The sequence below is a fragment of the Fragaria vesca genome, linkage group LG4, assembly GCF_000184155.1.
Source record: "Fragaria vesca subsp. vesca linkage group LG4, FraVesHawaii_1.0, whole genome shotgun sequence".
NCBI lineage: Eukaryota > Viridiplantae > Streptophyta > Magnoliopsida > Rosales > Rosaceae > Fragaria > Fragaria vesca.
The window spans coordinates 17560600-17587609 of NC_020494.1; the positions used below are offsets into that span (position 1 = coordinate 17560600).

General features: G+C 38.1%; 8 protein-coding genes and 1 non-coding gene across 9 annotated transcripts; 7 read left to right on the forward strand and 2 right to left on the reverse strand.

Moving 5' to 3' along the window:
- Positions 1-1576: 1576 nt before the first annotated feature.
- Positions 1577-3281, forward strand: LOC101295515 (glycosyltransferase-like domain-containing protein 2-like). The gene is made up of 2 exons (XM_004298352.1): positions 1577-1631; positions 2032-3281. The coding sequence occupies exons 1-2, from the start codon at positions 1577-1579 to the stop codon at positions 3279-3281; spliced, it is 1305 nt and encodes a 434-aa protein (XP_004298400.1).
- An 871-nt stretch (positions 3282-4152) lies between these two features.
- On the forward strand, positions 4153-6217 carry LOC101295806. The gene is made up of 2 exons (XM_004298353.1): positions 4153-4479; positions 4995-6217. Exons 1-2 carry the CDS (start codon positions 4290-4292, stop codon positions 6215-6217), a joined length of 1413 nt encoding a protein of 470 aa, XP_004298401.1. The 5' UTR covers positions 4153-4289.
- Positions 6218-7579: 1362 nt separating this feature from the next.
- LOC101296095 (chorismate mutase, chloroplastic-like) lies at positions 7580-9642 on the forward strand. Its single transcript, XM_004298354.1, has 6 exons — positions 7580-7773; positions 8215-8437; positions 8566-8652; positions 8785-8928; positions 9178-9270; positions 9400-9642. The coding sequence occupies exons 1-6, from the start codon at positions 7580-7582 to the stop codon at positions 9640-9642; spliced, it is 984 nt and encodes a 327-aa protein (XP_004298402.1).
- A 1269-nt stretch (positions 9643-10911) lies between these two features.
- LOC101294354 (uncharacterized protein At5g01610-like) lies at positions 10912-12647 on the forward strand. The gene is made up of 3 exons (XM_004297217.1): positions 10912-11253; positions 11804-11858; positions 12046-12647. Exons 1-3 carry the CDS (start codon positions 11152-11154, stop codon positions 12423-12425), a joined length of 537 nt encoding a protein of 178 aa, XP_004297265.1. The 5' UTR covers positions 10912-11151; the 3' UTR covers positions 12426-12647.
- A 5-nt stretch (positions 12648-12652) lies between these two features.
- Positions 12653-15423, reverse strand: LOC101294649. Its single transcript, XM_004297218.1, has 7 exons — positions 15029-15423; positions 14715-14826; positions 14262-14421; positions 13944-14092; positions 13547-13698; positions 13113-13227; positions 12653-12953 (listed from the first exon to the last, which is right to left on the reverse strand). The coding sequence occupies exons 1-7, from the start codon at positions 15304-15306 to the stop codon at positions 12813-12815; spliced, it is 1107 nt and encodes a 368-aa protein (XP_004297266.1). The 5' UTR covers positions 15307-15423; the 3' UTR covers positions 12653-12812.
- Positions 15280-17544, forward strand: LOC101294933 (cell division topological specificity factor homolog, chloroplastic-like). Its single transcript, XM_004297219.1, has 2 exons — positions 15280-15646; positions 16796-17544. Exons 1-2 carry the CDS (start codon positions 15560-15562, stop codon positions 17381-17383), a joined length of 675 nt encoding a protein of 224 aa, XP_004297267.1. The 5' UTR covers positions 15280-15559; the 3' UTR covers positions 17384-17544.
- Positions 17545-17847: 303 nt separating this feature from the next.
- TRNAW-CCA lies at positions 17848-17919 on the reverse strand. Its single transcript has one exon. It is a non-coding gene; the product is annotated as a tRNA-Trp (tRNA).
- A 213-nt stretch (positions 17920-18132) lies between these two features.
- On the forward strand, positions 18133-24069 carry LOC101296375 (mitotic checkpoint protein bub3-like). Its single transcript, XM_004298355.1, has 14 exons — positions 18133-18237; positions 18325-18455; positions 18577-18659; positions 19802-20056; positions 20259-20326; positions 20641-20723; positions 20812-20893; positions 21063-21163; positions 21254-21288; positions 22041-22201; positions 22867-22989; positions 23273-23329; positions 23483-23557; positions 23734-24069. The coding sequence occupies exons 1-14, from the start codon at positions 18133-18135 to the stop codon at positions 23833-23835; spliced, it is 1461 nt and encodes a 486-aa protein (XP_004298403.1). The 3' UTR covers positions 23836-24069.
- A 543-nt stretch (positions 24070-24612) lies between these two features.
- LOC101296659 lies at positions 24613-25740 on the forward strand. Its single transcript, XM_004298356.1, has 2 exons — positions 24613-24844; positions 24971-25740. The coding sequence occupies exons 1-2, from the start codon at positions 24613-24615 to the stop codon at positions 25738-25740; spliced, it is 1002 nt and encodes a 333-aa protein (XP_004298404.1).
- The last annotated feature ends 1270 nt before the right edge of the window (positions 25741-27010 follow it).

Sequence of the window (27010 nt, forward strand, 5' to 3'; positions counted from 1 at the left end):
GAAGTGAAAACTTTTCTATTAATGTCTCCGACTCCCATTTCATGAAACCTCCAAATGTTTTGGTTAATTTGTTTCTCAGACGCAACTGATTTCAGTTTCAATTATATGCATGTCGACAACTCGCATTTGCTAATGTCATTGATTATGCAACTTATTTCTACGGTTAATCACTGAGTCCAATGCTGCACTAGTACCTAACAGGCTAACACTTTTTTTCTTTCTTTCTTTTTTTCTATATTAATAGCCGAATGTATTTTAGACTGTTCTTGAAGCTGTGCCAGTAATGTAACTAGTGCTCCTTATCTGTAATTTGCATAGTTTGCCAGTAGCAGGCAAAAGGAGATGAAAAATGAGCTAGTGATGTGCAATAAAGTTTGTTCACTTCAAGCTAGTTAGTTCACCAAAGTGATTTTGACAGTTCAGCTGATATCTAAAGTGGGCGCTAGGTGGTTTACCAAAAGTTTGTTCATTTAACCAGGGACGGAGCCATGATTTCAAATTAGACTGGGCTAAAAAAAATATTATGAACAAAATTATATATTTTTATTACAAAAAAATTTAGAAAAAGGGCCGATCTTGTTGCAAAATTGTTATAAATATGTAATAAATTCGCTACAATTAATTCATAGAACAAGTAGATTTCATTCCTATGGAAGAATGCTGATCATGAATGATTATCAACAGTTGGCTTAATCAATTAGGATTGGGTGCCCCATGGTCTCTAGAAAGTGAGTTAATTAAGTCTAACTACTATAAAATGAGTTAACGTTGCATATAAAAAAAGGAAATATATAGTGTTTAACTTGCCTGAGATGCTTTCAGAAAAAGGATCAATGAGATTTAGGGCCCGTTCGGTATCATTTTGTGATACTGTTTTTCGTTTTACAAATTTAAAATCTCATATAATTCCTGTTCGGTGGACTAAATTGGAAAAACAAGCAAAATGAGTTTTAAGATACAACTCAAGATTTGTGAGTAAATATAGGAAATGACTTTTTGACGTTTTCCTTGTTTCTGCAAACAACTCTGTAATTAATTGAAGGCTTTTTGTTTCTTTAAATAGAATCCTCAAGAGTTGAGACTTCTCCTCTCTGTTTCATTCTCCTCTCATATACATCTACGGGAGCTTACAAGTTTCAACAACACCATGTTTGTTTATGGAAGAAAGTAGTTGAAATTCCTCATCTTTTTCAATCAATTGAAATTTGAAGAATCATATGAAGTAGAGAAGATTGAAGGTTACAATCCTTGTAATTATGATTACTTAGATGATCTGGGTTGAAAGCTTCATCAGTAGTTTCTGCTTTAATATAATTGAATTCTCTTGGACAAGATGAATATACAACGAAGGCTTTCAGATCTGTTTGAATTATCGTTTTAAATTTGAGCTTGGAGTAATTAGGTTTAACGTTTAAGAGCTTTCAATTTCATATTATTATAATTGAGGGATTTTGTTCTTGAGCAATCTCCTCTGTAGTTCGTTTCTGAAAGCAACGCTGTAATGACTATCAATATCAATATCTCAAACTGCAAGATCATTATCAATATCTCTCATGAATAGTGAGGAATATTTACAATGATTTTGTTGTTCGAAGAAAAAGAAGATTTGTATATAAACAGTGTCAAACATGGTTTTAATTTTTTGAAGTTTTAGAAATATTATTACTTCTACCGAACAAGTATTAGGATCTCAAAAACTTGTAATTTAACTCTTGATTTTCATTTTGCAATTCAGTTTTATAAAAATGGTTTTGTAAAGCATTACAGGACACACCCTTATCGTTTTAATGGAATTTTAATTTTAGTTTTAGTTTCTTTATTTTCTTATGCTACAGTTATGATTGCCTGTTTGACTTCTTATTTTTTTGACTAGGCTAACCTTAATTTCTTTCTCTAATCCATGATAATTATGCCTGTCTAATTTGAATGAAGAAAAAAACTCTATGGGCTGTAGCCCAGATAACAATGCACTAAGATCTATCCCTGCATCTAGCATTATTTATTAATATTTGTTATATATATTGATTTTAGAGACAACTCGTGAAGAGTCGAAGTTGATTAGTGAACTAATCCACCACCCACCGGAGTCTTTGTCACTTCCTCTGGAGAGTCCGATCATCTGTGACCGAACCTCCATACGATATGATCTTTGCTCAATCAACGGTCCGACAGTCATGGATTCAGCTACATCAACTTTCTTCACTATGAACTCGACCGGACCTCCATTGGTGGAAATAATCAGACCCTATCCTCGAAAATTTGAGGACCTCATAATGTCGCATATCAAGAACCTCACACTGACTGTCGGGCCAAGAATCCCATCGTGTAGAGTTCAACATAATGCTCCTGCCCTAGTATTCACCGCCGGAGGTTACACCGGAAACTTTTGGCACGACTTCAATGATGGATTCATCCCTCTCTTTATCACAGCCAACACCATATTCCCCGATCAAGACTTCATCATTGTGGTTTCTGAAGCTCCTAAATGGTGGCCTAGTAAGTATGCAAATTTACTACGCATGTTCACCAAGCATCCTATTGTTAACCTAGCAAGTGATACCACCACACATTGTTTTCCCTCTGCCAAGCTAGGCCTTATATCACATGGTTTCATGATCATAAACCAAACACTACTACCCAGCTTAAAGACATACTTGAGTTTTCGTGGGCTTCTTGGCAAAGCCTATAACCAATATGCCCAATCCCAAGCCCAAATCTTCACCTCTAAGCCCACAAAACCTCGGCCCCGACTTGTTCTAGCGAGCCGACGTCATGCCATTGGACGCTCCATTATGAACCAAGCCCAAGTCATTCGTTTGATAAAGAAAGTAGGTTTTGATGTGGTGGTGTTTGAGCCTAAGACCAAAACCTCATTGCAAGAATCTTATGCATTACTGAACTCAAGCCATGCATTTGTTGGGGTTCATGGAGCTGCCCTCACGCACTCATTGTTCCTCCGGCCGGGCACGGTGTTTGTGCAGGTGGTGCCGATCGGGATAAGCTGGGCGGCGGAAGCGTTTTTCGGGAGAGTAGCAAAGGGGTTGAGTTTGGAGTATTTTGAGTACAAAATTGGAGTGGAAGAGAGTAGCTTGGTGGACAAGTATGGGAAGGACAATTTGTTGGTAAGGGATCCATTTGCTCTTCTTAAAACAGGTTGGCCCACCGAGGTTATGAACATTTACTTGAAAGAACAAAATGTGAAACTGGATTTGGTTAGGTTCAAGAGATATTTGAAGAAAGCTTTTAATAGGGCTAAGAGATTTATGGAGAATGAGGGTTAATGAGTTTGGTACAATGGAATAGATAGGAGACAAATAGGACTAATCGGAGATTTAATGGAAAAAGGAGTGCATGCATGTGCTTTACAAATGTTATTCATTCGTTTTTGTCAGATAATCAATCATAACTTGTAATTCGTTATTATTTTCAAATTAATACAGTGTATTTAGTTATCTTTTTTGATAGAGGACTAGTGTGGTTGTCCTCTAGTCTCTATTAATTAATAAACATTGAGAGAACATCTTGAAATAATAGAAAGAGTTTCTACATAATACAAGTATTCTAACAAGCACCAAATAAGTGCTTAACTAGCTACTTCATTTGTTTTAACATAACGGTGACATATCAAAAAGATATATAATCCAATCACAACGAAACATAATTACCAAAAACACATCTTTCTTACTATGTTGCACCGTAAAATGAATATTTAGTTTCAACCTACCCTTAAGAGGTTTGAAATTCATAGTTTAGCATGGTTTTTTTTTTTTTTTTTCCCTAAGAAAAGTTTATATGGAATCATTTTACAACTAATATTTTCACCTTATTCCAAAGTTATCATTGTAAAGAGCTACATCACAAATACAAGAGATGCGAGATATTTTTCATTAATTACAATTTACAAAAGTATGTAAATCATAGAGAAACTTTACTATAAAAGCTATCTTCAAATTCTAATAATGGATATCATTTTACAACCACAATCTTCTTGCAGCTCATGTCTTCCTGTATCAGACTCCCTATAAGGGCATGCCCTTTTCCTTTTGAGTTTGGAGTTTTGGACACAACGTTTTTACGCATCCAATGAGTATTAACCCATCTTCTGTATATATACTTCTAGCAATCTTAATACCCTCCACTCTTTCTCACTCTCACTCAATCCCTAGTCATTATGACCTAGTGTCAGACTCGAAAGCAGATTAAAATTCTTGTTCGGTTGTTCCCAGAAGAACCTTGAACCCGAGATTCAACTTCAATCTTCATATACAATTTCCAACATTTGGGGCACAATGCATCAGGGCCTTTGTTCATCATATATCAGAGTTAAGTCGATGCGAACACCGGTTCGAAGGCCAATGAGGAAGACGAGGGTTTTGGTAGCATTGGCTGCGTCGTGCTTGTGTTTCATTGTGTTCCATATCTGTATCTCATCAACCACCAGAATTCTTAACAGGGCAGAATTTTCAGCAGAGACTCCAGGTATGAACAGAAAGCTTGCTAGCTTTTTCTATCAATCCTTTTTTTTTTCTTCTGCATCTTCCAATAGTTTTGATTGATCAGGTAACACTGATCTGATCGAATCAGCGAGTCTTAAACTCTCAATTGTTTGCATGCTGCCAACTTCTCTTTGATTTTATTCGAAATTATCATTGATTATGAATTTCTACTTGTCTCACTTGAGTCCACTAGTTCCTTGAGGCAGTGCACCCGTTATTGTGTATTCATTAGTTGTCATTTCCCTAATTTGCAAAAACCTGTCTTAAGTATTATTAGTTGATTCAGAAAAAAACCAATTGCAGTTGTTGTTTTCTTTTCTAACACCGAAAATAATTGTCACATATGAGTGTGAGTTGGACTCACGATTTCTCACTCACAAAGATGAGACCATACGCTAAATCAAAGACTAGCGAAAATAGAGAACCAAATTATTGAGACTAATAATTGACATAATTGGTTTATGTTTGTGTTTTGATCCTCTCAAAATTTGATTTCAGAAATAACACGTGACATATTAGCCATTAGTAAACAATCCCATCACCCTTCAAAGGAAATTCCGATCATTTGCGACCGTACCTCTAAACATTACGACCTCTGCTCCATCAACAGTCCAACAGTCTTGGATCCAACCACATCCACATTCTTCATTATGAGCTCGACCCAACTTCCATCCATGGCAACAATCCGGCCCTATCCTCGAAAATTCGAAGACTTCATAATGAGCCGGATCAAGGACTTCACGCTCACTGTTGGCCCAAGAATCCCACTGTGTAAAGTCCAACACAATGCTCCAGCACTAGTATTCGCCGCCGGTGGATACACCGGAAACTTCTGGCACGACTTCAATGATGGGTTCATCCCACTCTTTATCACCATCAACACACTCTTGCCGGATCAAGACTTCGTAATCGTGGCTTCGGACGCTCCAAAGTTGTGGGTTTCTAAGTATGCTGATTTACTACACATTTTCACCAAGCACCCTATAATTACCCTTGGAAATGTTACCACCACCCATTGTTTTCCTTCTGCCAAGCTAGGCCTCATAACACATGGTTTCATGACTATAAACCAAACACTAATACCAAACTCAAAAACATTTCTACATTTCCGTGAGCTCCTAGACAATGCATATAACCGAAGATCCCAAGCTCGACTCCTCCTCTCTCAGCTGAAAAAACCCCGGCCGCGGCTTGTTCTGGCGAGCCGGAGTCATGCAACTGGACGCAGGATCATGAACCAAGCTCAAGTAGTTCGTTTGATAAAGAAAGTGGGGTTTGATGTGGTTGTGTTTGAGCCTAAGGCCAATACCTCATTGCATGAGTCTTATGCGTTACTTAATTCAAGCCATGCTTTGGTTGGGATACATGGCGCTGCACTTACACACTCATTGTTCCTCCGGCCGGGTTCGGTGTTTGTGCAGGTGGTGCCGATTGGGGTGGACTGGGTGGCGAAGGCGTGCTTCGGGACTGTGGCAAAGGGGTTGGACTTGGAGTATTTTGAGTACAAGATCGGAGTGGAAGAGAGTAGCTTGGTGGACAAGTATGGCAATGATAGTTTAGTAGTGAAAGATCCGAGTGGTCTTCAGAAAATGGGGTGGCGAGCTGAGGTTATGGACATTTACTTGAAGGAGCAAAATGTGAAACTGGATTTGGTTATGTTCAAGGGGTATTTGAAGCAAGCTTATAAAAAGGCTAAGAAATTTATGGAGAACAATGGTTAATTACTGTTTTTGGTTGGATTTCATTGGTTAATTACATCAACCATGAACCCTTAATATCATCAACGACTCATTTAAGTAAATACTAGATAAAATGTAATGTGTTCGATCGGTCAAATTTACACCTATGCTAATGTTTTATAGAATCTATTTGTGATGAAAAGATGATTTGATCTTGTTTCCAAATTATCTACCTTATTCTTGACTTTTAACGAACAAAACAAACATAACAGCATCTTTAGATACCAAGTGTTTGGTTTCGCTATGTGTTATGGTAACATAATTAGCATGTTTATTTGTCATGTGTATATAGCGTAAAGTGTTCGGTTTTGTTATGTGTTTTTACTCTGGAGAAGGAAACATGTTTCTTCGATATGCAAAAAAAGAAAAAGAGTAACGTTATATATGGAGTGTTGTCATGTGAACTTGTCATGTTTATATCACGCCGAGTGTTCGGTTTCACTCTGGAGAAGGACACATGTTTCTTCAATACGCATAAAGAGAAAAAGTTACGTTAGATATGGAGTAATAAAATAACATGACATGTAAACGTGTCCTCTTAATATCACGCCGAGTGTTTGGTTTCGCTCTGTGTGTTTGCTCTAGAGACAAACATATGTTTCTTCGATATGCACGAAGAGAAAGACTTAGAAAGAAAGAGAGGGTTATAAAACGATCGCAGCTACTCATATGAAGAGAGAAAAGAGAAGAGCAAGAAGAACAAAAGTGGGACGGGAAGCTCTTAGAGAAATCATTAGTCCAGGCAATTCAACTACTTAAGGTAAGTTGATTCAATTTCTTGTACAAACTAAGACGATAAGGTGAATTACTTGTCTATTCAAAATGAAATTGTAAGTCAAATTTTACCAAACTTGTGCTACTATATTATAGAAACATTGAAGTACCATTTGTTTACTGTAAGTTTTTAAGCTTGAAGATTTATTTGGGAGGATCATCAAACCAAAATAATTCATTTCCAAGTATTTTGTATTTCCTTGTTTGATTTTCTAAATTTCTTCCCATATTAGCTTCGACCAAGAAAAACTGAAAAACAGAAAATTGAATTTCCCCTTATGACAACAAACAATAAAAAATAGCTTCAAATGATCCCAGATGCCTCTTGTCTTTTGGGCCAGATAATGACACCTCGAGTTTGGCAACTCTGATTTCATCATATAAAACAAAACATCTGGATCCAGAAAACACCACTGCTTAACTTTCTAGCCCAAATGCCAAAACCTAATCCTAAATATTTTTTGTTTTGTTTTACTAGTAGTGTAATGGCTGTAATGTATTATAATTACATGGATTAAAACGCTAACCAGACTCGTCTTCCCTCACTGTTTCGGTCCCCAAATCACCACCATGGACGCCACCAAGATGTTACAACCTTCAGTCTCCAACATTTCAGCCTACACTACCCTAAAGTCCTCCTTATCAAGACCCCTTTCGCATTTGGTCTGCAAGACCATTTTTGCAACCTCCTGCCATAGCTTTGTATCCAATCGAGGAAGAAAATGGACCCTGCAAGCTTCTACATCTCCATCATACTTCAGGAGGTACTGAAAACTTTAGTATATACTTGTTATGTGTATCATTGATTTGCTAGATCATTTTACATTCATATATAGTTTGTGTGTTATGTTATTGCTGCTTAAGGCTCATCTTGAATGTTGTTGTTCTTCCTCTAATTTGGTCTGAACCATTGAGATATGAGAATGAGGCACATATTTGATTGATTAATCATGAGAATATTAAGATAAAAGAGGGTGCAACAAGACTTGGTACTTGTTTGTGTATAATGTGCATACCCTGGATTACCGAAGATGTCTGAGATAGATTACAGCAATGTTTTTGAGCAATATTCCTTCAGGGATTTTACTAATATAATTCAATTGTTGAATGGATTTGAAATTTTACCACTTTTCAGGGGAACAAGTCCATTTTCTCCTGGCAGGCTAAGTATTGTGACACTGTGCCTTATATATGTTTTCATATAGATATTCAGAGAAGAAGAGAGTAGACGAAAGCGAGAGCTTGACTCTCGACAGCATAAGGCAATCTTTGATTCGCCAGGAAGACGACATTATATTTTGTTTTTTGGAGAGGGCACAGTATGCTCACAACCCCAATACTTATGACCCTAATGCTTTCTCTATGGAAGGATTTCATGGTTCGCTGGTGGAGTTCATGCTCATGGAAACTGAAAAGCTCCATGCTCAGGTAATAATTCAAGTGACAACACTATAATCCTAGATGTGAGAAGTGATAAACAGCGAGCTATGTTTGTGTGGTTTTTATTTCACTTTTGGTTTGGAACTCTTGTTAATGCCTTTCACTTTGCAAGTTAGGTTGGCAGATACAAGAGTCCTGATGAGCATCCATTCTTCCCAGAACACTTGCCTGAGCCATTGCTTCCACCTCTGCAGTACCCACAGGTAAGTCCTAGCCCACATAGCATGATACTTGTCTATGATGTTTAAAATTTACTTGGTTTGTATACGTACTTAAGTTTTCAAGTTGCAAGCTAAACTTCCTTTGGTCTTTTTTGCTTGCTGATGTGCAACTAGGTTCTACATTCTTGTGCTGATTCGATTAATATAAACCACCAAGTTTGGGATATGTATTTTGGAAATATTCTTCCCAGCCTAGTCGAACAAGGAGATGATGGTAATTGTGGATCAGCTGCTGTTTGTGACACCCTTTGCTTGCAGGTAAGTCTCTGAACCACTTTTAAGATAACCAATCTAGTAGGCCTTTTGTAATGCTTTAATTCTCTGGTGTTATTTAGTTGAATAAGTACTTAATCCCTGCAGTTAATATGCAAGTATCTGCAAAGCTGTTGTGTGTTAGAAGAGTTTGTTCCCAATTTACTAGAGAACTAACATTTCTGTTTTCAGAGTTTGCCTAATGAGCCTTAAAGTCTTGAGCAGTCCTTAAGCCTAATAATCAGTATTTCTCAGGCACTCTCGAAGAGAATCCACTATGGTAAATTTGTCGCAGAGGCAAAATTCCAAGAATCCTTTGCAGCCTATGAGCCTGCGATTAAAGCAAAAGTAAAGTCCCCCTTCTAGATGTGCCCTGACTCAGCCTTCGGTTTTGGCTTATTGCACGCTTTGCTTGATGGTTTTGTATCTCACAAGTCCTTTTCTCCTTTCTCTTGTGCCGGCATGCGTTTCTTGCAGGACAGGGCTAAATTGATGGAGTTGCTGACATTTAAGAAAGTGGAAGAAGGTGTCAAGAAGAGAGTAGAGATCAAGACAAGAACACTTGGCCAGGAAATCAAAATCCACCATGAGGAAGACGATGCTACTCCTGTGTACAAGATCAAGCCAAATCTTGTTGCAGATGTGTATGGGGATTGGATCATGCCTCTCACCAAAGAAGTTGAAGTACAATACCTGTTGAGAAGACTTGAAGATAGTTAGAATGAACTATGGCAGCCAGGCAATGATTTTTTGGTGTAGAATTTAGTCGAAGTTTGGATTTTCTGGTTGTTAAGTGAATGACTGCTAATTGTTACTTGCATTAATTGTCATGTTGTCGTTAAGAACTTTCGCAGCTAAACTTTCAAAACTTTCTATGATCAGTAGAAGAAGGATTCATAGTTCATCCTGCGGGGCACTTCGAATCCCTCTAAAAAATCAAATAACAATGTTAAGGGCATTTTAGTAGAAGGTCCTCGTTATAATTTAAATCTAAACTGTAACCTTCTAAATATGCATGAACAACGTAAGGACGTTTGCCCTTTTACTACTCACACAAGTTTTTTGAAAGTTTAAATGAGAGTTTGGTTACGCTACACCACCATCACAAGGCCAACCTGCAATCTCAACCCTGAAAGACTGACAGTGGACACGTACCTGTCACACCAGCCTCCAGGTATGAATTTTCATAGGAGAATTTACAGATCGCGAACTAACGAGGCCTGTTGGTAGCAGAGATCGAACTTGGATGAGTCTCCACCACAAACCCGCCATTACCAACTGAGCCAAACCTCATTGGCCAAGTTTTTGTTTATTTGAGGGGAATCAAAACTATAATCTTGTTACTTAATTCTAATACAATTATTGCCTCAATGAGGCTGCTAGATCTGCATCTCAGTTCTAAAGTGTTAGTCACCCTTTAATGGCCTAAGAACTACGCGACCTGAGATCCCCCACCATGTGGACTTGCACCTTTGTTCATCTAAAAGGATCCACAACATACCAAAAGTCTAGATAACGGGTAACGAAAAGGAGACAACACAAGGAAAAAAGAGGGCTAAAGTTGAACTGTTAACTTCATTTCTTTGGTACTACGTCCTCGTCTGTCTATTTTAACTGGTGTATGCATATAAAGCTCGTTGTGTAAGCATTTTTCCCATCCCTATATTGTCATTTCAATACTCAGAATATAAGTTCATGTCTCGACCTCGTTATTATGGCTTAAGCATTGTTGGCTCCTATTCTGTATCATTCAAATTACTTGTAACGTTTCTTCCTGTAGTAAATTACTGCAACTCCAACTGTTCCATATATGTTGGATGTTAGGGATAACGATGGGAAAGAAAAAAAAATTCCCCTATATTTGTGGCAAACTATAGATTTTGAGAATAATTACGAAATTTAGAGAAAATGTTAGTTGCGCTCTGTAATGGACTTGTGTAATTTGATGCAAGTACAAAAGTACCCTTGACCGTATTGATTCCGGGGATTATGAGCTGCGGGATTATATATGTTCTGTCACACCGCACTAGCTAAGTTCCTAGTTCTGTTTTGTTTTGTTTTGTTTTGTTTTGTTGAGGAGTGTGAAACAGTGGTGTGAAAAAGCAGAATGTTTGTCTCTATCCGCCACCTTCAGATTTGATGAGCCACCACTTTATGTACTGGCTTCTCTTCCTCATTCACTCATTGCCTGCTGTACTTTGGTAGTGTAGTACACTCCTAAGAGAAAAAATGGAGAAGGCTCTAACCAAAGTGAGCAGCTTGAAGATTGGGAACTCATGGATCTCCAAGAAAGCCAAGGAGGAATTGTCTAACATCAGCGACGACATCACTGTGAGTACATTCTGCAACCCTTTTTGCTTTTCTGTTTGGCCCTGATTTTGGTTTGCTCTTTTGATGATTGCTTTTGGTGATTTGTGTAATGTGGGGGTTCAAATGAGTGTACTAAGTTCATGCTGATCTTGCTTTTCTCATTTGTGATTATGGGTGGATGAGATCTGATTGAATTTAGATAAGAGAGAGTGAATTGGGATGTGGGTTTTTGATTTGGATGGGAATTGAGCAATGGTAAACGATCCTTGATGGATGTTTGGCACACGCTTGAATCTGTGTTAGATTCTATTGCTGTGCTTCTGTCAGTGCAATACAGGCTTTAGATTTTCAGATGAGTGATTCATCATCTCAAGGTTTTGGTTTATGATGATTCTTGATCTTGCACTTTCTTTTTTGTCTGGTTGATTCAATACGATTGGCATCTATGGAATGCATTTACTTGAAACCAAAAGTTACTTAGTAATCAGAGGAAGAAATGTAAAAGGGGTAGAATTTGTTGACCTATTGGGCATTCTTGATTAGATATTTTCTTTATGTTGGCTTGTTGCAGACTTTCTCAAGTACTGTTGAGCAGAAGGCAAAATGGATTTTCGATAAGCTAAAAGGTGTGGAACAATAGATGAAGCAATATTGTGAACTGAGTATTAAACTTGTTCTTTTGCATTCTACCATGTTAAATCTCTTTCTTTTCTATCCATGTCATTTTTCTTTAAACAAAAGGTTGCATTTATTAGAATGATGATGCTTATTGATCAAAGGATGAACTTTCTTTATTTGCTGATTCTCCAACAGGAAAGCCAACAAAGAGCTTACCAGAACTCCTGCGAGAGTACAACTTGCCACCAGGGCTCTTTCCGGCAAACATAACCTGTTATGAGTTTACCGAGACAAACGCCAAGCTGATTGTATATTTGCCTGCTCCATCTGAAGTTACCTTCAAGGATTCATCTTCTATAAGGTATGCAACACGGGTAAAGGCAAATCTGTTGAGGGGAAAGCTCTTAGGAATAGAGGGAATGAAGACAAAAGTTGTTGTATGGGTTAAGGTTACTTGTGTAGCAGTGGAAAGTACCAAGTCTGACAAGGTCTGGTTTACTGCTGGCGTTAAGAAATCAAGATCCAAGGATGTCTACATCATGCCCCAAGATGCTATCAGAGTACAAGAGTTTTGAGTTTGGGGTATACTGAGCATCACCGTTGGTATTATCATCATTGGCAAGATGCCCAGAATTCTTGATATTCTTTTTGTTTAGTAGGCATTTATTCATCTTGACAACTTCAAGTGCAGCATGTTTTTATTTGGTCATCGGAATTCACTTTCTTTCTTTGGCTGTTGAACAAATATCAATATTGGGATATATAATGCCATTGCTTCATTTGGAATGATTACAGTAGTTGCAGTTAACATTCTACTGCCTCTATGAGAAAATGAAATTCAATTGGGATTAAATATAAGAACTACTGAGAGTACAAATTCACAAGGACCACTTTCCCTGTAGAACAAAATTGGTTTCCTATAGCGAATTATGCTACTGCAAGTTTCTCATCTGCTTGCCAGATCACCCAGAAACTGCACCTGAATCACGAACAATCTCGTATAGTGATATAATATTCTCTATAGTCAACAGGAAGATGATGCACCATTCCAGAAGATCAGATTTTCTGTTTTGTAGGACTTCTTGCAAGAAATGAATGTTGTGCTGCAAAGAAGGAATGGTTCAGTTCAAGAAACAGAAGGCTAAATTCCAAATACGTAACATCTAAACCACCAATACAGCATTTTCAACAAGAATAAAAGAAACGAGACTCCATGTAGAGGAACTGACAGATGATTTGATAAATCGTACAAGGCAAGTTACCTCTACAAACTTTAACTTGAAATCCAAGTTTCCAAATCGTTGTGTAACTTCATACTCCTCCCTTAAGTATTCATGTATTTTAGCATACTTTGCATCCCTCCAAGCAATTTCTGATCTGATATATAAAAGAACAAAATGAATATCAGAAGCTGCAAACAATCTTCTCACAATGAACTGGGGGTCATTCTGTCAAGTATCTGTTATATTTGCTAAGGTCTCAACTTCTCATACATAACTTGGTCCAGGAGTTATAATCAAAGGAAGAACTTGAACACAAGGAGCAGAAACAACTCATTTTCAAGGTCAACAAGAAACCTTCATCTATTGGGTAGTAGGAACTTTTTGGGATCTTTACCAAATGCAAAAGAGTACATGTATGTCAAGATTCTACTTGTCACATAAAACAACCAATGAAAGCAACAATGGTGCATTACCTCTCGAATAGACCAACTTTAACAATAACGTCAGCTAGAGTCGAGTTGGCCTTTCCAACGAGTTGAAGAAGCTTCTTCTTATGCATAGTGAAAGTTCCAGTTTTTTCCATGCCACGGTTTATCTCCGCAAACTCTTCAACCATACCATCAACCTAGAGAGAGCGAACCACAAACAATGTGATAAATAGACATATATCTAAAATTTAGATTCAAGCAAAACTAATCGCAGGATATGATTCTGTTTCAAGAAACATCAGCAATGTTTATATGTCAGAGTCATGACAGGGTGATACAAGGTTCTGTGATGCATCGATGCTTGTTTAATACGAAAAGGAAGATACTAACACAGTGCCTATTGATATGAGATACATAAAACTGAATCACACGTAGAAGTTACCTGCGAAACAAAATAATCTAAAGCAATACTTTGGCCAAGTACACTGCTTATAATGCGGATACTATCTGTGTCCAAAGTTCTAAGTACTATGTAGTCTGGCCCACCCTGCATATCATCAACCAGCTGAGGCTTCTCTTTTACAGCATAATCTAATGCAAGCAGAGAGGGAATCATACAGTGCAACCAGTTCAACATAATTGCAGAATCTTAGGAAAAATTGTTTAGCAGAAGTACCAATAGCAAGTAATATTATATACACTTGATATTATAAGATTAAGTTCCAACTCAATGAAATGAGATAATCTTAAAGAAACTTACCGTCTTTCACCATCTCTCGTAGCATTCCAGAAGCATGCCCTTTGACTAGATTCAGATAAGCTTGAACTTCATGTTCCTCAACATTAAACAGAACAGTAGATCCATACTGGAATACTACCATGTAACGCCACGGGCTTGGATTCTCCCATACTCCAAATCTCTAGAATAACGCAGCAAGATGTCAAAAACACCGTAAAAGTGTAAAACTAATCACACTCAATGCCCTTATTTGTCATAACTCATAACCAAACCAACTATGCACTTCTAACAGATTCCAGGTAATCTATAGGTCACCAGTCAACTATGCATAATCAAACACACTCACTTCACTCTTAATGAGAAATGGTCAAGTTCATATGGATGCATTGAACTCCTTAAATCCTAATAGTGTTTGAATGAACATAAACACAACAAGCTCGACAAGTATTGCATTGATCAGATGAATCGTCTTACACTATTTTCCGAAGGGAAATCACAGAATCTGAGTGCAATGTAATTCGTGGAGCGAGACGAAGGAGGAATGACATTGCTCAAATACTCTGCCTGCATGCTCTTCAGATTGATACTGCGAAAACCACGAATCTGAGAAACCCAAAATCACAAAAACCAAAAAATAGCCACCACAAAAGACACAGAGTGAGAGAGAACGAACCCACCAAACAAAACCAATCACACAAACCATAAAGGCACCACCTTTACAAAACCAATGAGCTAAAAACACAGACCCAGTTGCTCAATTCACCAAATGAAAAGCTCCAGAGGCTAACCTGGTGCAAAGAAAATACGCCTTGATGGGTATTTTCCCAACGTCGTCGTTTTCATTGAGTTGTTCATGGGGACAATAAGCAGGTTCGGATTCGAAATCAGTCGGGTCGATTGAGACCCGAGATGGGATTGCAGAGAAAGGCCTAGACTTGATGAAGAAGTTGAATTGGTAACTTGGTATTGAAGAAGAAAAAGGAGTGAAGGAAGATGAAGATTTGGGTGGTGTGGTTATGATGGTTATGTTCTTGAGGAGAAGAGAAGCTGCTCTCCATCTCCCCATTCACTGAGAATTTCAGAATTGAATTGCAAGTTTTGATTTTTTGTTTGTTTGGAAGAGCCAAAGTTTTGATTTTTATTTTGTTGGGTTTTAACTCTCTTTCCAAGTTTTGTGCGTGGACGACGTGTCGTTGGGAAATGAGCGATGCTAAACCCTTGGGGAAACAACAAGCTTCGTCCTTTCCTCATTGAGAGCCAAAGTACCAAAAGGTGAGAGTGTGACAGCGAAAATCTAAGGACTGAGGAGTTGGGAAGGTATGGCTGGTATTGGGGATCTGAGAGTCTCGGCAACACTGGCTTCTCGTACGACGCACACTCTCCGGAGCTCTTTGCCGTCTTCGAAGGTCTGAGATTTCTAATGCCCTTTTGCTCTCTTGTGTTGATTCTCATAAATTTGGGTGCTTTTTTGTGTAGTTTTTCTGGGTTTTGATGAATTTTATGAGGTTATGCTTGGTGGTTTGCTTTGTTGTGGGGACAAGGTGAGAGATGGAGTGGGATTTTGGGTTTTTGGGGAGTTGTGAGATGAAGGAAAGTTTTGAGAATTGGGGCTTGCAGTTTGCATTGTCTTCATTTCTGTGTTGAGTTTACTGTTCAGTTTTGGGAAGAGAGTTTGAGAGTTATTGAGCTTCTGTTATGTGACAGTTACTTCAGGAGCTTAAGTTGTGAGGTTTTGTTATTTATGGGCATTTACTGTTGAGGGTTTTGCCGGTTGGGGTTGGATTGATAGCTGAAACGAAAGTGATAGCTTGGGAGGGAGCTTGACTGTGTTACTTGTACCTTATTTGGTTTAGATTTTCCTATAACTGGTTGTTGCAGTCTTGATTAGCAATGTAGATGTTTGATGTGACTTGAAGAAGTATGCAAAATGATCGAGTAAGGTTCTCAGGAGGGTTCCTTTTCTTTTTAGCTGTTTAAATAGAGCTTGCTCATATGGGAAAACTAAAGGATATTTTATACTGTGATTGATGACTTGCTGTCATACTCGTAAATGATGACCATGGATGCAATGCTTCCAATATTGACTTTCTATGGGGTAATTGTGTCCATAGTGGCTAGGGTGGCTATCTTGTATCCCAAAACTAGCAATTCAGTATTGGTATGGTTTTTAGATATGATACTTGCTTGTTATGTTCGTTGATTGGGTTTTGGTCAGGTGATTGGGTCTACAATGACGTGTTCTTCTTTCTTGGCACTGTAATAGGGATAGGGCTCAGTGAGCTGCTTATTGAACAATGGTTTTATTATTGCTTATTCAAACTTTACCGTCTTCCATGGTGATAAATGATTAAGTGTATTCATTCTCAAAACAGAAAAATGATTAAGTGTATTGTTTGTTTGTGACTATATAGTTTTGGTCATGTTATGCCTAATTTCATGGAGGAAAGAAATATTACTTCCATTTCATTCATATGATTGTCAAATTAATCAAATGATTTCCTAAATTATTCAAATTCATTGTCTGCTAAACTTCTAATTTTTATGGTGTGATATAGGTAGAATCCGTCAGCTTTCTGAGCGGAGGGTCTAACATTTCTGAAATTAAACCAAAGTGGCCCGGGATAGCATTTGTCAGACGTGATATTCGTCAACATTCCAAGCGTTCTCTTGGAGATTTTCAAATGTCACCGAACTCCATTAACCAAGATGCTGAGAGCTTCCTCATTAACGCCATCAATATGAGTTTCTTTGAACGATTCAACTTGGCTTGGAAGATATTGTTCCCATCACCAGCCTCTAGAAGGAGCTCTAATGCAAATATAGCCAAGCAGCGCTTGAAGATGATCCTCTTCTCTGACCGATGTGCAGTTAGTGATGAGGCTAAACGGAAGATTGTCAACAACATCGTGCATGCTCTGTCTGATTTTGTGGAGATTGAATCACGCGACAAAGTTCAGCTGAGTGTGTCTACTGATACTGACCTCGGCACCATTTACTCAGTCACAGTGCCTGTAAGACGGGTTAAGCCAGAATATCAAATTGGAGATGAGACTGGAACAATAACAAATATCGAATACAAAGATACCGGAGAAAAGTCTGGTGCTGTAGATGTCAGGTTCGATTTCTTCGTCCCTGACGAATGAACCAGATGAATCCCAGGTTCAAGAAATAGATTGTGGTTGCCAAATAACAGAAGTTTCTCTTTTAGATGTGTTTCAATCTCAGTGAGTGAGACTACCTTTGTTTTCCTGTATATATATGAAAAATTCATGCTAGCCAATCAATGATTTACGTTTCTTCTGCTAATTCTCAGTTTTGTTATGACTGATGTTGTATCCAAGTCTCTTTGGCTTTATACTCGTGTGATCCTTCCCTATGGGCTATGGCACTTGATAATCCTTCTTGTATTTGAGCTTAATATTAAAACATTGAAATGCTTAACTCCAAAAGTTCATGTTAAGATGGAGACCTGTTGCTCTCAACTCCTAAAGAGCAATGCTTAATTATTCACAAGTCACAACATATGTGAAGGAGTTCAGAAGATGCAGCAGGAGACCCAAATTCAAGAAATTAGGAAGGAAAATAAAACCATTGAAGTGGGAGGGATTGAACCCGACGTGAATCGAACACGCAACCTTCTGATCTGGAGTCAGACGCGCTACCATTGCGCCACGGATCCACTAGTTGATATCATTGCTGATTTAATATACCTATACAAATTAAATGTAGTAATATGAACACTGCAGTGTATATTGAGCGGGAACACTTCACCTTCTCTAGGGTTCTGAACTAAAATTGAATCCCCAATTCGCCATTACTCCCAAAGCAGCTATCTTTGGCTCCAATTTCATGCTCCAATTCTGGGTTCCTTCTCGAACTCCAAATCCCCAAAATGAGCGGTGCCCCTTTGAAATTCGAATCCCCAATTCAAGACGCAATTTCCAGAATCCGATTCGCTCCAACCTCGCACAACCTCCTCATCTCTTCTTGGGACTCCGTAAGCGCCGCTCTCCTCTTCTCGGGCTCACCCAATTTGACGCTTTTGACCTTTCTCACTCATAAAAATTGAATCTTTGTTGTGCAGAAACTGAGATTGTATGACGTGGAGAGCTCGCTGCTCAGATTAGAAGCTCCGTCGGAGGCTGCGCTACTCGATTGTTGCTTCCAGAATGAAACGGCGGCGTTTAGCGCCGGCTCTGATGGCTGTGTTAGGAGGTAGGTTAAAATTCAGTTTCAATTTAAGTTGAATTTAGTTGCTTTGAGATTGGGAGCAGGGCCAATTTGAAGTTCTTAGTCTCTCTTTTACATTTCATGAGGTGTTAGTACAATGTGTTAGGTATGACTTGCATTCTGGAAGTTGTGAGACGATTGGGAACCATGATGACATAGCAACCTGCATTGGATATTCCGATGAAACAAGTAAGCTTTTTACTACCTTGCTATTCTGATTGTTATTGGATTCTAAGTTACCATCTAAGTTTAATTATTCTCTGCTAGTTTCGGAAAAAGGCGGACTCAGTTTCTGTTAGGAAACATAATTAACAAGGACCGATATGAGTTTATGATTGATTTATATGTTTGCGTGATATACTACTGATTGTTTTTTTCTTTGTCAAACATACAAGTAACAGTAGAATAACAACTATGCTAAGGTTATTTGATGTATTTGCCTACATTTGTGAGACATCCTTTGACTCGTAGTTAGTTAATCTAGTGACCTGATTAGGAAATTTGTTGCTGGTTTCAATAGGCCGGAGAGAAGGGTATGGGAAGTTTAGTTCCAGAAACTTTTTCATGTAAATCCTATGGAAATGTTTTACTAGTTGGACTACCTAAGGTACATGTATGAGTTGGATGTATTAGGAGATACTCTGGTACATTTGAAGCACCCTCGATACACCTTATCTATGTTTAAGATTGGGGTTGAGATTTCTACTGCCCTTTTGCTTGAGGGTTCCTTTTCTTTTTTGCGGGTTTGTTTAGATGGAGCTTGCTCTTATGGGAAAACCTGAAAGGAGTTTTGACACTGTGATTGTATGACTTGCTGACATACTTGTAAATGATGACCAAGGATGCAGTAATTCCAACATTGATTTCCTTTGGTCGTGTCCATGGGGTAATTGTGTCCATAGTGATTAACGTGAATATCTTGTAACCCAAAACTAGCAGTTCAGTATTCGTATGGTTTATATTTTTGGTGCTTTGTTGTTATGGTCGTGATTGGGTTTTTGTTGGTCAGGTGTTTGAGTCTACAATGATGTGTTGCTTCTTTCTTGGCACTGTAACAGAGATAGGGGCTCAGTCTGCTACTTATTGATCAATGGTTTTATTATTGCTTATTCATACTTTATAGTCTTCCGTGGTGATAAATGGTTAAGTGTATTGTTTGTTTGTAACTATATAGTTGTGGTCCTGTTCTGCCTAATTTCATGGAGGAAAGAAATATTTACTTCCATTTCATTCATATGATTGTACTAGCTTCCTTTATTCTGATAAGTCTTCTGCTATAACTTTGTATGTCAACTTAATTGTTAATAAATGTTTCCTTCAAATTGCTAAAGGCCAGGTAATCAGTGCTGGTTTGGACAAGAAGATATATGCCTGGGACGCACGAATGGAGAAGGGTAAAGGATATGCGTTTGAAAGTCTCAACTCAGAGGTGACATCCATGTCACTCTCGGGTCTCAACATGATGGTAACCATGGGAGCATCAATACTCATGTGTGATTTGCGAAGCCCTCTAAAACCATTTGAATCAAAAGATTCAGATTTGAAGACAACGATTATATGTGGTAGTGCGAGTCCGCATGCTAAAGGTATTGTCACAGTATTTCGCATAGTTGTATACCATATACAGTTTATAGTAGCTCACGGGAACATCATGCCATGTGTTCACACATTTTACATATTTGAATTGGATAAACATCTCAAATTTTAAGTGAACATCTTGCTAGTTGATTCTTCATTACAGTGACAATATATTATTATCTTATATAAGTCTTGAATTGTCTCTTGTAGGATTTGCTGTTGGCTCTGCAGATGGACGAGTATCCTTGGAGATTCTCCATCCATCTAATTCAGATACTATCAGGTCAATTTCAGGTTTATGCTTAATTCTTCTGCCTTTGTTTCGGCTGAAGGCTTGATTAACAAGATTATTGTCTGAATTACAAGTATATATGTTTCTCTACTTGTTTTTTCTTTTATGATTCATGTTGACTTCTGGACTATGTTTGCCTGGAATAATTTGAAATATATGTTTCCAGAATGTCATTATGTATATTTTATCTACTTTTGTTTGAAACTGACAAAATGACATGAAATAATAGCCTTTTGAATGCATTTTCGTCTAAAGCCTTACTTTTGTGTTGAATTTTCTAACATAAAACGCAACTGTAACAGATATATGTTCCGGTGTCATCCGAAGTCAACTGATAGAAGATATCATCTAGCAGCGGTGAATGAAATTGTGTTCAATCCTATGTATGTAAAGTTAACATTGATTATGCTTCTTATTAGATGAAAAAGCTTATACTACAAAACTCACTTTTATTTAATGTTTCTGGTCTAGCATTTACGGTGCCCTTCTTACCGGAGATGATGAGGGTCATGTTATTGCATGGGATGCTCAAACCAGAAAGAGGCTGTTTCAGGTAGTTTCATTAAAGTTGCATGGATATTTGCTTATATTGCTTATTAGAGTACTCTAAATGTAATTTACCATATTATCTTTACCTGGTTTGTGTTATTATTGAAGCATACTTGCTCCTTCATACCCTTTTTTTTCCCACGCCTTTCTCTTAACATTTTTCATGTTTGCAGTTGCCTAAGTACCCAAATAGTGTGGCTTCCTTATCGTATCACCACCAGGGACGACTGTTGGCTGTTGCATCAAGCTACACATATCGGCAAGCTATTGAATTGTCAGTATTTTTCCACTATCATCTACTTTTATCTACCGTATTCCTAGCCATGTTTTCTTATTCTCCTACATGCTCACTTCCTTGTGACAGAGAAGAGGCCCCTCAGATATTTATACATGATTCTGGCGATGCTAACTGACATTAGGATGTTCAACCTGTAACTAATTATACACATTAGGATGAAGGTAATGAACTACATGTGTATATTCTACGTCTATATGGTATTTTAGACGGCTTCTATGTATTCAAATTCAAATTTCACCTTATTTTCAGGTTCATGTGTAGAGTTTTGATGTTGATGGCATCCCTGTACAAGAAGCTAGCTGCAAAGCAGGACTCCTGGAATTGCACCTGTTGTAAGGATCACTAGAATGTATATGGTTCAGTTATGTAGCATTGTCCATTTATTGTGATCAAAACATTGAACCAGAAATTGAGCATCAGTGATTATCATCTGGGTAAAATAAGAATTTTACCCCTCTCTTTTGCGTAGTAAGTAAATAGCACAGCCATTTCAAGGGAGTAAAATTGACAATTATAAAATAGACTATTTCTTTAAAGAATTCCAAAAGGGAATAAATGAAAAGTATCTCAGTTTCATTAAGGCTATAGGACCACGTGCCGAATGCACAGTGGAGCGTGAACTTAACGCAACAAAAGATAATCTAATATAAGCCGTCGGCTGCAGAAGTCAATCAATCCAACGGTGGGAGGCGTCCCAAGAAACCCTAGGACTCTCTCACACGCACACTCACTCGCTGTGCTCTTTATTTTTTCCACCTGGGTTATTTATTTATATAAATACCTATTCCCCTCCCAAAAATCCTTTGACGCTTCTCGTCTCTCCCTCTCTGATCATCCAAATCCACTTCTCTTTGAATCAATCTCTTCCTTTCAGAGCTCAGCAAGTCAGCCATGTCCGACGAGGAGCACCACTTCGAGTCTAAGGCCGACGCCGGAGCCTCCAAGACCTATCCTCAGCAGGCAGGCACCATCCGAAAGAACGGTTACATTGTCATCAAAAACAGGCCCTGCAAGGTTTGATCTCTCCCTTTTCTCCCTGATCTACAGCCATTTCCTTTAGATCTTTGCTCCTTTTTGTTCGATCGTTTGGTTTCGGTTTGCTAGGGGATCGTTGTTGTACAGATTTTGCTGATTTGAGTATGATCGGTTTCTGGTTTCATCGAGATAGGATTTGGCTTTCGTTTGCTTTTAATTTTGTGACTGTGAAGCTGATCGATCATATATGTGAATTTGAGCGATGTTCTTATGATAATGGCTTGAAACGTACTGCTTATTATTGTTATCTGCTATGAATTTTTGCTTGAAAATATGTGATTTTCGATTATTAGCACCCTATGGCTTGGTCCATGATTTTGATCGTAGATTTTCTTTAATTCGTGTGTGTTTTTTGATATGTTTTGAACAAAAGTAGAATAAGAATCATATTATTTGGTTGCATGTGGCTATTGATCATTCTAGAAAACTTGTTGCAACACTAAATATCATTTGGTCTCGCTGTGCACGTTTTTTTGTGTGATAATTGATTTGTGGAATCGACTGTCTTTTGCATTTGTTTCTGAGGTTTATCAGATTTGTGTGATATTTCAGTGGATTCTACAAGTATGAACTAGTGAAAGTCTCCTGTTGTTTTTTTTTTTTTTCGGTTTGTAAATTTGCTAATCATCTTCAATGTTGTGCAGGTTGTGGAGGTTTCTACTTCCAAAACCGGCAAGCACGGACATGCCAAGTGCCACTTTGTTGGTATTGACATCTTCACTGCCAAGAAGCTTGAGGATATTGTTCCCTCTTCCCACAATTGCGATGTATGACCTCACTGATACTTGCAGTAGTGTTCACTTGGTCAGTAATTGACCAAGAAATTCATGGTCAGTCACCCTTAGATTTATCTAAGGGTTGAAAACAAAACAACTCAACTTAAAAATAATTCTCTCCACCCTTATATTTACATCCAATGGTGACTGACCATGAATCTCTTGGTTAATTACTGACCAAGTGAACACTACTGTTGATACTTGTTTGGTTGATGGTTGAAGTCTATCTTTTGTTTGTTGTAGCTTAACGTTTTTTGTATCTGTGTTATTATAGGTTCCCCATGTCAACCGTACTGACTACCAGCTGATTGATATCTCTGAGGATGGATTTGTAAGAACATAGATTCCTCAACTTTTAAAAAAAAAATAATAATAAATATATATATATATATATATATATATTATTTTGCTGGAGTTGGTTTAGTTGATCTACCGTGTTACAGGGTTTGAGTCTTATGTCACACTATTCTGTCACATATTTCAGGTGAGTCTGCTGACTGAGAATGGTAACACCAAGGATGACCTGAGGCTTCCAACCGATGACAATCTGCTTACACAGGTCAGTTATTTTGTGTTATGAGGTGAAATGGGTTCCACCATCATTTTGAATCAGCTTCCCCGGTCTTTCTGTGACTGCACATTAGGCTGTAGTTGTCTCATTTTTGAATAAACAGCTACTTTATATGTGACCACTTGGCTCAATCTTATTTGGATTTGTTTTATTCATATATGCAGATCAAGGATGGCTTTGCTGAAGGGAAAGACCTGGTTGTGTCTGTGATGTCTGCTATGGGTGAGGAGCAGATCTGTGCTCTCAAGGACATCGGTCCAAAGTAGTTGTCTTTTATTCCTCCAGAAGCTTTTAGACTTAAAATTTAAATTGGGACGGTTTATTAGTATCTTGAAGGGTCACCATTCGAGAGCAATTCTTGATTGTAGTTGGCCTTGGATTATATGTTGATGTCGCCATTAATTAGCTTATCATCCATACTCTTCTGTTTATTGTCTAGACCATATGCCCTATTTCATGGTGTTGGTAACTCGTATTAAGACTGTATAGTTTCCTTTCTAGTTCCAAGTTGTCTAAGGTTTCTAACAAATTGATCAATATACTGCCTCGCTAGGCTATAATTTGGTCACTTGGACGGCAATACTATACTTCTGTATAAGCATGCTGGGTGGCGTATGACATCTGCAACCGGCTTTTTGAAGTCGGATAATATTTTGTAATCTGATAGAGACCTAGTTGGGTAAGTGACTTAAGGCTTCTAAGGTTTATAACAAACTAGAGCATGCTTGCCTTTTAAAATTGCCTGTATCAAAATTGATGTATTTAAGATTGGATATTTGGATTGTTAACCTAGCAAGAGAACCTATGTGGCGCTGTCGTGGTGGCGCCCCTTTACTTGAGAACAAAAGGCGGTCACCGAGAACAATGTGGAATTCATAATAGAATTAAGTTGATCTTATACCATAGGATTTTAGCATCTTATAGGATTCTCTTTGGTTTCTCATCATAAATAGGTCACTCTTCCTCTTGACCAATTTTAAATAGGTCAGTTGTTTCTCACGCTTGATGTCACAGTTACTTGGAGCCTTCAAACACATCAACAGATGTCAAGAGCCTCGAGCAGTACCAGCTGCAACTTATTAAACCGAGAATGGGATAGTCTCCTTCTAGATGTTGTGTTTGAGATTCTTGATAAGTTGCTAGAACCTGCTGACCATGGTCGCTTTGCAGCCATTTGCAAACGCTTTCATTCTCTTGCGAAGGAGTACAACAAGGCAAACCGACACATCCGCCAACTTAACAAGGATCTTCTTCCTCCCCCCATGCTTTTGATACGTGATCAACAGAAAATAACATTGGTCAGCGTTTCTGAAGGAAAAATCTAGGACAATGTTGAGTTACCATCACCGCCTCCTTGTACTTGGATCTGTTATAATTGTGGGCATGGTTGGTTGGCCACAGTTGAAGAATGCACCAGGGATGGTGTGACAATAGAACTTCAGCACCCTTTAAGGAAATCATCAACTAGTATTCGTCTCCCTGTCTTAAAACGAATTTCATTCGAAAAGGTTATACTATCTGGGGATCCGGCTCTGAATCCAGACAGTTATGTGGTTGGAGCAACACACGGTGAAAGTGATTTGGGGTTGCTGGCTTTCATCAAAGCAAGACAACAACACTGGACTTACATCCAGGTACCAATACCTCTTCGATGCGTTGACGCTATATTTTCTAAGAACCAAATCTATGCTCTAGGCCACAATGCAGAGATTGTGTTTGTGAATCTTGATAGCAACAGCTACAATGTGCCGGAAGCAAAGCTACTCACACGTCTAAAACGGAATATTTTTGGCCGCGGGTATCTTGTCGAGTCGACTAATGGAGACCTATTGTATATCGAAAAAGTACAAGATATTATGTGCTGGATTCAAGAATTCAAGGTTTACAAGGTGGTGTTCAGTGATGGAGATGGCTCCGTTATTGAGCAGCTACTTGAAACAACAAGCATTGGAGATGAAGCTTTATTTCTGGATGACAATCATGCAGTCTCTTTTTCGGTATCAAACTTTCCCAAGTGCCAGCCAAATTCCATATACTACAGCTCGAAGTTCAACTTAAGAGGTCCAAATGGTATGCCAACTTTCGTGTTCAACTTAAAAGATGAAACCATCACACAGAGTGGGGCGCTACATGGACTTTGGATTATGCCGTCTTATAATGGACTCTGCTAGCTTCTGATATAGAATATGCATTCCTGGTGATCTTTTGTAGTACATTAATATTGATATCCAGACTTAACTCTTTTATTTGCCTTGCCCTTTTAGTTTATTCCCAGAGGTCTTAAATCACAGATGGTTAACTCAAGTTTCAGATTGGAACTCATCTCTATTTTTGTAGTCAAGTTTCACTTATTGGAATTTTTGAGTTCTGCATCTCTATATTATATAAATGCAATGGTTAATTAATTTTTGTCACTTTTCATCACTGCTGCCTTTTTATCAGTTGAGCATTGGTAGTTCTGTAACCATCTGTACGTGGTAATTTGCACACTAATTCATGCATCAATCGAAATGATGAATATGAATGAAACCTATGAACACGGGAATAAGGGTGGCCTATTGCATAATCAGAGATTGACAGGTAATTGTGGTTCGCAAGCTGGTGTTCAACGACAGAGATGGCTCCGTCGTGCAGCAAGCTGAAACAAGAAGCATTGGGAATGAGGCTCTATTCATCAGACTCAGTTTCGACTTCCAAATTTTCTGACTGCCAGCTGAATTCCATGTACCACACAACGAATTTTAAGGCAAAAGCTCTAAGCCTCTAACTGGTACAAGTACTTGTATTCAGTATAGATTGTTGAAACCATAACACAACCTCACCCTCTATATAAGTTGCAGAGGGCACAGGCCAGAAACACTTCAAATCATGCCATCATTTAATGGACTCTGATAGCTTACTTCACAATAAGAATTCCAGGTGATCTTTCAGATTACACCATTTTTATGGCTACTTTTCTGTTTACTTATCTGTTCTATCCTATTGTGAAGGTACAGGGGATAAGAGTAAATCTTTGTTTCATGTTTCACAGGGGACAGTAAATCTTTACTTGAGCAAACTCATCCTTCGTACGAAAGTATAAAACTAATCTCAACTTAGAACCTTTCTTCCAAAAGCAAGCATATCGATCGGATGACAATTGTAAAAGTCATTCGCCTTCCTAGTCAAGTCGGGATAGCTTTCCCTGTTACTGTCCGGCAACATCGAATAGGTTGCCTAGAATTTCCTGAGTCGAATAGTGTACCTTGGTATTGCCTAGGATTTCCCAATTCTTATAGGGATGAAATTGATTTTTTAATTATATTTTTGGTAATCTCTTCTTTTGATTGTTGCATCAAATTCTGCATCTCATATAGGACGTTGCTGCTTTCAATTGTTTCACATTATGAATTTCACATTGTTCTCATTGACCTTTTTGTTTCTTACTTTCTCTTGTACTAT